The sequence below is a fragment of the Babylonia areolata genome, chromosome 2 (genome assembly GCF_041734735.1).
Source record: "Babylonia areolata isolate BAREFJ2019XMU chromosome 2, ASM4173473v1, whole genome shotgun sequence".
Taxonomy (NCBI): Eukaryota; Metazoa; Mollusca; class Gastropoda; order Neogastropoda; family Buccinidae; genus Babylonia; species Babylonia areolata.
In genome coordinates this window covers 16,466,969-16,479,468 of record NC_134877.1, presented here as the reverse complement: position 1 = coordinate 16,479,468, position 12,500 = coordinate 16,466,969, and the positions used below count along the sequence as shown (strand labels likewise).

The following is a 12,500-nucleotide window of genomic DNA, read 5'->3' as shown; positions in this document are numbered from 1 at the left end:
CATAGGTGATGCGATTCGGTTTGTACAGAAATTAATGAATACTTATCATCATAACTACACAAAGTGTTAGAGCCACGAGCTGCATATGATAGAGCCGTTAGCACGGGGTTCAGTCAGTGTAAGCAGCAGCAGACATCTAAAACACCACTGTGCATCACTCCCCAGGTACATACACCTCCTTCAACAAGCTCGGCTACTGCCTTCAGGTCGTTTTAGCAGCCGTGTGTTGGTTGGTAGCCTTGCTGCTAGCATAGCAGTGGCAAGTTGTGAAGGAGAAAACGAAAGAAGACGATGATACCTGCATTCCTCCCTTATCTCCCCCCTCCCCCCCCCTCCCCTCTTCTCCCTTCTCCCTTCTACCGCCCCTTTCCTTCCTTCCTTCCTTCCTCTTGCCCCATCATTTCCGATAGGACCAGCCCTGGCGGCTAAATATAGATAGGGGGCCTACCTCTGCCCGGGCCCTTTACTTTCAGGGTTCATTCACCACTGGAATTTCAGGATGGAAGAAGAAGACATGGACTGTTGTGTTTTCAGTTGTTGAAGGAAGGAGGGTGTGTGTGTGCGTGTTGCTGTTCTTTTTAGTCCCCCACCCCACCCCTCCTGTGCCTATATACCTTGGGTCAACACAGGCTCTTTGCCCCCTCCCTGCTCAGGACAGTCTGTCTTTGGCTGGAAGTGGAGTTCTTCTGACTGACACAGCTGGTCGGAAACGGAACTAAACGAGTCCGATGATACCCCCTCATCAGTACTATACAGGCAGTTCTAGCAGGCTCTTTGAATAGACTGACTGACTGATTGATTGGCCTTTACTTTCCCTTAATTCTAATTCTGTCCGGTCAGTGTGGTGGAGGTGGAGGTGGTGGTGATATCAAAGAGCTGGTACGGAGCATGTACTTAACCATTTCTGTGGTCTCTTTGTTGATCCTTCTGGGTCTGTGTTTTGTAGTGTAGTGTTGTGGATGGTTTGGACAAGACGTGCGGGGAAAAAAAAGTTGATGGCCTCCTCTTCCTCAGGAATGTGGCCATTACTGTTTATGTACATACATATTTCCACACTTCTCGGGGGACATAGGGGATGGAGGGGTTTTTTTGTGTTTTTGTTTTTTTTGTTTTGTTTTTAAGTGTTTCGGGGTGCTGGTCTGAGTTTTGTAGCTTTGTGCGGATGGTGGATAGTGGTGGAAGAGGCTGTGCCAAAAAAAAAATGACGTTGTAGTAGTGGTCTCTTTCTCAAAGAATGTATAGCTCCCGCTTCTGCAGACATACAGTCATACATACTTCTATATATGATGATTATACTCTTCAGGGACAAGGGGAAAGGAGTGTGAGTTTTATGAGCGCTTCAGTCGTGGTGCTGGCCAGTGTTTTGTAGTGTGGATGGTGTAGGCAAGACGAGCACAAAAAAAAAAACCCAAAAAAAAAACAAAAATGCTGGTGGTCTTTTCAGCTGGAATGTAGCTCGCTTCCTGCACACAGAATACATACATTCCCACAAACTGGTGGTGTCCAGACAAGATTTTTTTTTTTTTTTTTTTTTTTTTCCCGTTCTGTCTGGGTGGTGTTTTTACGAGGTGGACACGGGAAGATGGTGAGTTGGCTTTGTTGTTGTCGTTAAGTTGGACGGGAGGGTGGGGGAGGGAGGGGGTTGTGTCGTTGCTGGTTGTTTTGATTGTTGTAGACCCAATGAGTTTTTTGTGGCCATTGTGTAGGGGTGGGTGGTGGAGGGTGGAGGGAGGGGGTGTCTATGCTGCAACACAAAAAAGTACATAGTACCGTGCGTAATGATGATAGTGGTGATAAGAAGAAGAAAACATTTATGAAGTATGGCTTACGAAATCTCTCAAAGCGCTTCACATTAACACGTCAGTCAGACAGAAGAGAGCACACACACACACACACACACACACACACACACACACACAAGCACACACGCGGGCGAGCGGGCGTGCGCAAATACACACCGACACAATGCACAAACCCGCCCGTGTGGGTGATGCCAGGATAACTGCACCAAAAAGACAGGTTACACAGTAGTAGCTGTACAGGTTGTTTTGGGGGGGAGGGCATGTCTGCAGGTATGTCGTTAGTCGTGGTGTTGATATATAGTGCTATGTGTGTTGTCTGGGTAGCAGCTTTTCCTGGGGGTTCATAATTTCGAGGAAGGATGTCTTGATTAATGTGTCGTATGTGTTGTGGGGGGGAGGGTGGTCGTAAGAAAACGAAGAGAGAGTTGAAGAGATGGAATGAGAGAGGGAAAGAGGGAGGGGGACGACGACAAATCGGAACGAGCGAGTGGTGAGAGTGGGGGGCGGGGGTGGGGGTGGGTGGGAGGGGGGTGGGGGGCGTATAGTGATATTTAAAAAAATAAACCATTCAAAATGCATGCCAGCAACTGTTTTAGACCATATATATCAATCGGATTTTGTTTCGTTACCTCTTTACAAATTTGTTTACAAATTCCTCTCTCTCTCTCTCTCTCTCTCTCTCTCTCTCTCTCTCTCTCTCTCTCCCTCTCTCTCTCTCGACTCTCATACTCATTAATCAATTATAAACTTAGTATGAGTTCTATGAATGGGTACAAAGGCATAGACAAAAGGAAGGGTTACATTTGGATGATCAGTTTCGGAACAATGTATTTTTCTGATGTGTTTTATGTTTTATATGTACTTTGTTATGTGTTCGTATTGATATGATATGTGTAGATGTCACATGCTTAAATAAATAATGTACGGATTATAATGTGTGCTTTGTTTCCTGTGTACTGTTCAAACCTTGGAGACGAATGACGGGGGGAAAAGGCACAGTACCCGCCTGCCACGTGGACATTTTAAAGCAAATGACAAAGTACCAAAGTGCCGCTTATCCCTTAGTAGTTTAGTTTACTTTGATTATGTTTCGCCTTTCTGTTCTATTGTGTTTGTATTGCACCATTTTTTTTATTTTTTATCTGATTTGTACCTACTGTGTCACTAGAGCTTCACAGCTAATGACATTATAAACAGTTCAGTGTTCAGTCTCTCTCTCTCTCTCTCTCTCTCTCTCTCTCTCTCTCTCTCTTCTCTCTTTCTCTCTCTCCCTCAACCTCTCCTTCCCTCCCTCTCTCTCTCTCTCTCTCTTAACAGAAACAAAAATAATTTTTGGCAAAAAACGAAACAACATCAGCAACCAACTTCCATCTCCATACACAACAACAGCATGGAGAGGAGAGGAAACTGGAAATCATCGTCTTTTAGTTGCGTGTGTCTGGAACCGAGCAGGGTGTGATGATAAAGGAAGCTGGTGGCGCGTAGAGAGTGGTGTGGTGTGGTGTGGTGTGGTGTGGTGCATGCTGGAATAGCAGGCAGGAAAAAGAGGTCCAGACTTTTTTGCAGGCACTTTTTCCCAAAGAGAGATATAGACCAGAGAGAGGGAAGGTGAGAAAGAGGATGAGGAGAAAGAGAGAGGTGTATAAAAAAAGGGGATGGGGGGGAAAAAGGAGAGGGGGTTGGGAAGAAGCAAAGAGGGAGATAGAGAGGGAGAAACACACACAGACAGAGAGAGTGAGATAGAGATTCGAGGAAAGGGAAGAAAATGGAAAGGGTTAGAAAGAAACAACGAGGGAGGTAGAGAGATATACAAAACAGAGACCGAGAGTTTTCAGCTGTTCAGAACGCATGCCGGCGACTGTTTTGTTCAAACCTTTTTTTTCCAATCCGATTTTGTTTTGTTACCCTTTACGTATTTTGTTTGATTTACTTACTCTCTCTCTCTCTCTGTCTCTCACGGTCTGTCTGTCTGTCTGTCTCTCTCTGTGTCTCTCTCTCTCCCCCCCCCCTCTCTCTCTCTCCCTCTCTCTCTCTGTCTGTCTCACTCTCTCACCCTCTCTCTCTCCCGCCCTCTCTGTCTGTCTCTCTGTCTCTCTCTCTCTCTCAGTCTCTTTCCCTCTCTCTCTCTGTCTCTCTCTCAATCTCTCTCTCTCTCTCTCTCTCTCCCTCCCTCTCTTTCTTCCTCTCGGTTACAGAAAACTTACACAAAACCAGCCAACCAACCAAAAACAAAACAAAAAGAACAGCAACCAAGCACCAGCTCTTCATCCCGTACGGCCACTGCAACACAAGGAGTAGAGAGGAAACTGGAAATTATCTTCTTCTGTGTTTTTTTTTTCTTTCTTTCTTACTTTTGTCTGGAACCGAAGTGGAAGTGATAAACAGTAAGTAGGCTGGCGGCCTGTAGAGTGGTGTGGTGTGGTGTGGTGCATGCTGTCTTTTTACTTGCAGGAGCAACAGGGAATAGAAAAGAAGTCCAGACTTTTTTTTTTTTTTTTGCAGGCACTTATGTCAGAGAGATAGTGGCCCTGCATTACCTGTCTGTCTGGCTGTGCCGACTGCTGTTGGGCATTCCTTTCCTCCTGCTCCTCTCAGGAGCCAGACTTTGCATCAAAGAGCCTGCTGCAGGTTTATAGGGGCTCCTGCTTTGCTTTGCTTTGCGTGTTACTGCTTGCCTTTGAATTCGGAAGCTGTTGCGTTGCGTTGGTGGAGGGGAGATGAGTGGGTGGTTGTCTGGGTTGGGGGGGGGAGGGGGGGGGGGGTACGGTGACTCCCTTTGTGGTTCGGGTTTTTGTTGTTTGTTTTTTTATTCCTTCTTCTTTCCTTTTTTTTACTAAACCGGGAGCGAGGGGTGGATGGTTATTTTGAGGATTGAGGGGGTCAATTTCTTGTACCACTCAACGGTAACGCGGGAAGATTGTGTGTGTGTGTGTGTGTGTGTGTGTGTGTGTGCCAAAGTAAATAAATGTGTGAGTTTAAAATATGAAATAGATTAAACGAATAAATGGATAGATATTTCGATGGGATTCATATGTTTTTTTCAATCCACTTTAGGCACCTTGTCTAACCGTCTTGACCGTGCGTGTATGTGTATCTGTCTGTCCGTGAGATTGTGCGCTATCCGTGCATCCATCCATCCTTCTGTCCATCCTTCCATTCGTCGTTAAGGTCGGTTGACGTTGTATGTCTGGTTGTATTTTTACGTCTGTGAAACTGAGCGCGTTTTTAAGAGGGTGCTGCATTGAATGAGATTAATTCATTTCATTCATTTTGCCCATCGCTCCTGGTGGAGCATAGGCCATCGACGACCCATCGCCATCGCACTCTGTTCTGGGCTGTTCTGGCCATTCCAGTCCAGTTGGTCCCTTGCTGCTTCAGCTCTGCCTCGGTATCTCGCCCCCAGCTGTTGCGAGGCCGGCCTCTCTTCCTCTTTCCCTGCGGGTTCCAGGTCAGGGCTTGGCGTGTGGTGCTGGACGCTGGCTTCCTGAGGGTGTGTCCGATCCAGCCCCACTTCCTCCGCAGTATCTGCTTGGCCACTGGTTCCTGTCCCGCTCGCTCCCACAGATGCTTCGTTTCGGATCTTCTCCTGCCGTCGGATCTTGTAGATGCGCCTCAGACAGGTGTTGAAGAATGTCTGAATCTTCTGCTGCATCGTCTGTGAGATGCCGGGGCAGAATCGATCAGGCGTTGGCCTCAGGATCTAGTGTCCGTCCACCAGTGATGACGGTTCGAGGCCCCCCGTTTTTGGCGTGGTGTTGTGTGTCCTTGGGGAAAGGAACTCAAGATTTTCAATACTGTCCTCAGGTGTGAATGGTTCGTGTAAGATTAAAGCGGCGGAAGGAGATGATTCGGGCCCCGCCTCCCTGTGCCGAGCCAAAGACACAGTGGGTTTCGATTCACTACCCTGATGGTTAGAAAAATTATTTTTTTTTTTTTAATTTAAAAAAAAAAAAAACCTATCGTCATTGAGAAAGTGTAGTTCAGACTGTAATGTTCGACCCGAACGTGTGTGTGTGTGTGTGTGTTTTGGGGGTGGGGGTTGTTTTTTGTTTTGTTTTTTGTGTTGTTTTTTTTCCTTTCTTTCTTTTTTTCTTTGACGATTCCCCATTTCAGCCCAATGATGTGGCACTAATGGAAGGGAAGAGGTGGAAGAGAGGGCTGCTGTAATGCAGCTGGTCATTAATTAATGAAGGTATTGAGGAGCCAGCCGTTGGCCTCCTTGTACGCCTTCCTGTATATACCCTGTAATCCTGTAATCCTCAGCAGCTGACGCACTTACCTGGCCCCCTCCTGCCCGTTCCTCCTTCCCGCTCCTCTCCGAACTCACGCAAAGGCCAAGGATGGCCGTTATACATTACAATTATAGGTGGTGGGCAGCTGGCAAAGATACAAGAGGGAGGAAGGGGGAGGGGCAAAAAGTGAGAGGGGTGTTAGGCCGGGGGAGGGGGCGTGGGGGGTCGGGGGGGGGGGGGGGGAGCGGAAAAATGAAACGGTTTGCGTGTGTTGTATATCTCTCTCTCTCTCAAATTCACCTGTGCTGTTGTTGTTAATCAAACCAGAGCTATTATTACAAGATGCTTCGGATGAATCCGTGTCTTGAATCATACAAGAGCTGTTATAACAAGATGCTTCGGATGAATCCGTGTCTTGAATCATACAAGAGCTGTTATAACAAGATGCTTCGGATGAATCCGTGTCTTGCTGTGTGTCTTTTTTTTTCTTTTTTTTTAATAAATACGAAAGCTTCGACAAACTCACCAAATTTCCTTCCCCGTGGCTGTTAATTATTTATACAGGAGCTACTAACTACCATCGACCTGTGCATTCTAAACGTCCTTCTCAAATGCTTGTACAACCCGATATTTTGAGGGTGAGTGGTTTGTTTGGAGGTGGGTAGGGGGGGGAGAGAGAGAGAGAGAGAAGGCGAGCAAGCTGTAATATTATAAACATCTCTGCCACCTTTGGGGTTACGGTCACTGGGTCATGTATGTAAACTTGCATGATGGATTTGTGTATGACACAAGAGGTCAAGAGCGGATGGGAGGTGGAGGGGAGAGATAGTTCTTGTTGGGAAAGTGGGTGGTTTAGTGGGTGGGGAGAGGGGGGGACGAGGGGGGGGGGGCGTCACGTTGGAGCAGGGAAGCGGGGGTAAAAATAGTTGGGGTTTTTGTGGTGGTGGGGTTCCCCCCCCCCTCCCCCACCCCAACCGGTGGGATTTGATTATTGTGAATGGTTCAGAGGAAGGTCATAGAATGGTGCTGGTTTGGAACATGTGGGCTGTTGCATATTCGTTGTCTGTCTGTCTGTCTGTCTGTCTCTCTCTCTCTCTCTCTGTCTTTCTGATTTCTCATCTCTCAGAACTAGTTCTCTCTCTCTCTCGCTCTCTGGAGCCGTGGCAGCATCCGAATGGAAGAATACGTGTTGGCATCAGTACATAAGTTCTGGGCTAATGCCAGAAGTTATGGCATGCACTGGTGTGAAAATACCGGGTTTTATATTTTAGATAAGGTGCAGACAGCAGAAACAACAACAACACCAACAACAACAACAACAAAACCAGTTAAAAAAAAACACGTTTGGATTTCCGAACCAGTAATCAGCTCTAGCGATCAGCTTTCCCATTGGTTGACTTGCCGAAAACACACTTGCAGCGATGTAAAAAAAATAAAATAAAATAAAGATAATAAAAGAAATAACACACACACACACACACACACACACACACACACACACTTGAGTTTTGTTTAGTTTGCTTGTTGTACGTAACTGAATCATTCTCGCCTGTGTTGGAGAACAAGCATTTAGACATCGTACATCGTACAAGCGAGCTGGTAATTGCTTATTTAAATAAGCCTGTTGTGTGTGACGGCGTGTGTTGTCCATCCTCTAATATTCTAGTCCCTAAATAATAGTACCAGAATAAAAAATAAAAGTTAATTTAAAAAGCAGCCCCGAAAATTCCCTCTTTTTTTTGTCCTAAAAGTGTGTATGAACCAAATTTGAATTAAATTTTTTTTTTTTTTAAGCAGCCCCCAAAATGCCCCTTATTTTTGTTTGGCCCTTCACTCACTCAGTACGGCCAGTCCTCTCTTCTTCTCTACACAGACCCCTCGGATGCCCAGTGGGTGCCTGAATGATCCAACCTTTAGCTTCCGTCGTCAGAATAGTGGTATTCTTTGTCAACATTCACCTCTTGAGTATAAGAGCCTTCCGCTTGCAATATTTTGATGGTGATAATTGGGGTGAAACGCTGTTAACGTCGTCTCTTTCGCCGTTCGTATGGAGAGAGTTAAAAGTGTGTGTGAACTCTGTCTTTGCAGGACCTGGACTCGAGTGAGACAGGGACGGTCCGCCGACGTGCCAAGACGATCGTGACCCCCAAGATGGCCATGGAGAGCTTCCGACTGTCCTTTCTCAATGACGGTCAGTATCATGGTACGTTGGGGTCATTTTGCCGCCAGGTCACTCGCGTGCGTGCATGATGCATGCATGCTCACATACACGCGTATGCACGCATTCATACACGTACGCAAGCACGTATGCACACGCATACACACGCGCGCGCGCGCACATGTACGCAAGCACATACGCACGCACTCACACACACACACACACACACACGCGCGCGCACACACACACACACACACACACACACACACACACACACACACACACACACACACACACACACACACACACACACACACACACACACACACACACACACACACACACACACATCACGTTTTGGGGGGAGAGGGAGGATACTAAAGGGCAGACACACAGATTCTCTCTCTCTCTCTCTCTCTCTCTCTCTCTCTCTCTCTCTCTCATTAGACGACTTTGTTCTTTCTACTTCTTCTTCTTCTTTTGTGTGTGTGTGTGTGCGCGCAACATACTAAATCAGTACGTGGGAACTTAGCTCACTGAAGGGAAGAAGAAAAGAAAAGAAAAAGGAGAAACTAGCCAGCCCTGACTTGGGTTTGACCTTATCCTTTGGAGATGTCCACCTTGCCCACCTGCCCCTCACATCAAGGCTTGTGGTATTATTATTATTATTATTGATTTGCACTGCGAGGCCCGGAAGGCGATTTCTCCCAGCTGAGTGAATGACATTAATATGCCCCCTTGTGTCCTTTTGGCATTGGAGTAGGTTGGGGGGAAGGCGTTAGGGTGAGTGGGCGCGGGTGTGTGTGGGGAGGGGGGGGGGGGGCAGGGGGGGGGGGGGGGGCGTGAAGATGGTGTATGTCCCTGTCTCTTTCTAAATGTCGTTCGTCTCTCCCCACCCCCACCCCCCCACCCCTTATAGTCGCAGACAAAATGAACGCCTGACTGCAGATTTTTTTTTTTTCTTCTTTTTTTTCTGGCATGATGACTGCACGTATATTAGTGTAACGACTGAATTTGTGATGTAATTAAGTACATTTAACCCTCAGCATTGAGTCGAAAACCACTGAAAACGGGGGTTACAACATCTACTACTAGTAAAAAAAAAAAAAAAATTAAATCGCTTCAACCATGCATGGAAAAAATGCCATTGAAATAATTCCCTGAATATAGGAAAACTAAAAATAGGAAATTATCTCCAGCTTTCTGTCACCCTCACCACACCACCTATCAGCATGTCTTGCCCAGCGATCGAGCGGCTGATCCATACTTAACCCATGAATGGGGGGGGTGTTCGTTAGAGGGAGGGTCTGGAATGTGATGATGTGAGAGGAAGGAATGGTGGGGTGGTGGTGGAGAGGTAGGTGGAGGATGAGGAGAATTGGAGGGGAGGAAGGTCGGGGGGGGGGGGGGGGGAGTTGAGAGGAGCGATGGTGGCTATGGGAGAGGAGGGTCATTCACATGTCAGGAGCAGTTGGGTTGGTTTGTTTGTTTGTTTTTGTCTTTTTATTTTTTTTTATTTTTTTTACTCACTTGTGTAAACAAAGTGAGTCTATGTTTTAACCCGGTGTAGTGTTCGGTTGTCAGTGTGTGTGTTTGTGTGTCTGTGTGTCCGTGGTAAACTTTAACATTGATATTTTCTCTGCAAATACTTTGTCAGTTGACACCAAATTAGGCATAAAAATAGGAAAAATTCAGTTCTTTCCAGTCACCTTGTTTAAAACAATATTCCACCTCTGGGATGGGCACACACAAAAAATGAAGCCTAATTATATGCAAACTGCATTCACTATTATATTTATATTTTTTTTGTATTCTCTAAACTTGGCACTTTGATCTGATATTCTGACACAACAACAAGAGGAGTCATTATTATCATTTTTTGTTCAAACAGGAACTTCTTTTGCTAAGCATGGAAGTTTTATTTATTTTGCAAACGTTTTGGTGCAGATAGTAAAAAAGGGAAATTACTCTGTAATTAATGCTAGGGGACTTAATTTGCTTTGAACTGATCTTTCTCATCTTAAACATTACATTTTGAAATTATACTCAGTACATAAAAAGCTGGTGTATTTTACTCTCAGTGTACAGGGCTTTCACTGTGTTCATTCGCCCAAGTGGTCTTTTTCGGAAAATACTAAAATCAATACGACGAGTGGACTTTACAGATCTGTTGGCTGAGCCCTGAAAGTCATGGGCAAAAATCAATTGCGTACACATATTTATACACATTCAAAGTGCGTGCTCGTATTCTTCGCGAATGACGCCATTTTGTTTCAAGTTGTTGACCCGCCCGTTCAATCCTATATTCAATGGACAATACACGATAACATGTGATGGAAAGTTGGAGAAGGAGACCGTTAAATATTTATTCAGAGAAAAATTTGTGAACGCCTCATCACTTACTGGATTATGCCCCAAACTGCCATAAAAATATCCACAGAATCAGTTGGAATTCACAGTTAAAAATTGTAAACCATGTGAGTTAACACCCTTGAACTGATCACGATGAAACGAAAACATTTCCAGTCTTGACTTTTCTCAAAATGAAGTCCTTTTCACTTCTTACGACGTTTAGAAGTACTTGTACTTGGCTCTACATGTTATTAGTTTAACAAAATACTAAATTTTCATATCAACTTTAAAACTATAAAACTAGAATGAACAGAAAAGAGAAATTGAATCGACCGTGTCGTACTACATTCCCGGTGGGTGTAACTAAACTTGTACATCTATCTAGATCTAGAGAAAACGGCTAAGTGTTGTAGTGTGATTGCGGCGATAGCCATTAAAAAGATTTTTTTTTTTCTTCTCCCGTAAAGATTTTTTGAATGCCCAAGATACACCAGAATAATATAATTTAAACAGCGTTCTCACTGCGAATACCGCAGTTGATTTATCGCCCTTTAAAAAAGTAAGTTCAAATGTTAAATTTTAGAACGTCAGTTAAGGAGCCACGAAAGTGTAATGGATAAGGCAGTTTCTTTTCACCGGAACACGCGGGGTTCGAATCTGGTTAGGACTTTTTTTTTTCTTTTTCTTTTTTAAACGCGAAGCTTTATAATAACAAATACAGAACACATTTTAACGATTAGATTTTTTATTTTTTTTAAGTGTATCACAAGTGAGTCTTGAAGGCCTTGCCTCTCTTGTTTTCAGAGTATTGTGAGTTTGTTTGTGTGTGTGTGTGTGTGTGTGTGTGTGTTGAGAAACAGACTGACGCGCGAAAAGACATGCAGACAGACATGTACACAGAGAAGATTCCCTCAGACCAGTTGTTTTCAGAAGCATCCCGTGTCGGTCACAGAGTTTAGAATCACACGAATCCCTTGTCAGCTGAAGAGAGATGGGGAGGATGAGGTTCCCAAACTCCCTATCAGTTTCTGGCTGTTGGATGGATGTCTGCGAGAGCGGCGCCAGGATTGCCTCTTGAACCCCCTCCACCCTCTACCCCCACACATCCCTCCCAGTCCCCCCCTTCTCTTCCCAATCTAGTTATTCCATTTTGAAGATGCTGTCTGACATTTTTCGAAGAGGGAGGAGAAAAGACGCAGCTGAAATTGCTTCGCAGTGGAACAGATGTTTTAAATATTTCCAAGACCGTAAATATAGCAGAAGGGTGTGTTCTTAGCGATGGAAGTCGGAACCGTTTTCTCAAAAGACTGTTTCTGAAGCTGAATAGATACAAGTTCTGCGAGATGTAAAGAAATACACCCGCATTAATTTAAAAAAAAAAAAAGCAGACAAAAAATATATAACAATCACAGATCAGTCGCCAAATTTATATAAAACAAAAAGTAAAGTGTTATGTTTTTGGTGTGTTCACCTTGCAAATGGCGATGAGAAGAAGAAAGGAGGTCTCTTTTTCTGTGGCAGATTTGCCTCTTAATTTAATGGGAGTGTAAACGATAACGATCAACGTGCTTTTCTTGAGATAACCCTCCTTCAAGCGTTTCTGACACAAAGTCCAGCAATCGACAGCGTCTTTATACAGAATCGATGTTATGGCCCTGTTCACATTGTAGACCAAATCCAAAGAAACAAAATTTATTGTCTGGACAGAGCGCCGATAATTTTCATTGACACCGAACCGGGTTAACACATATTTAGATATTTATATTCTACACGTTAATAAGCGGAGCATGGAGTATATCCACTTTGTGCATTGCGTAAAGTATCAACAAAATTGTACTTACGAACTAAATGATCCCGTGCTGCCTTCGTAAATTCACCTTTGCAGTCGATATAATACCGATTTCATTCTTTATGATATGTCATGAATGGTAGGAAACTGGAAAACATTCATAAAAG

At 44.7% G+C, this 12,500-nt stretch overlaps 1 protein-coding gene across 1 annotated transcript in view; it reads left to right on the top strand.

Annotated features, from left to right (window-relative positions):
- Positions 1-12,500, top strand: part of LOC143276999 (uncharacterized) — a 140,431-nt gene that overhangs the window by 63,631 nt on the left and 64,300 nt on the right. The window contains exon 2 of the mRNA XM_076581709.1: positions 8,123-8,225. Coding sequence (XP_076437824.1) covers positions 8,186-8,225 — 40 coding nt within the window. The 5' untranslated portion in view covers positions 8,123-8,185. The remainder of the gene's footprint in view (positions 1-8,122; positions 8,226-12,500) is intronic.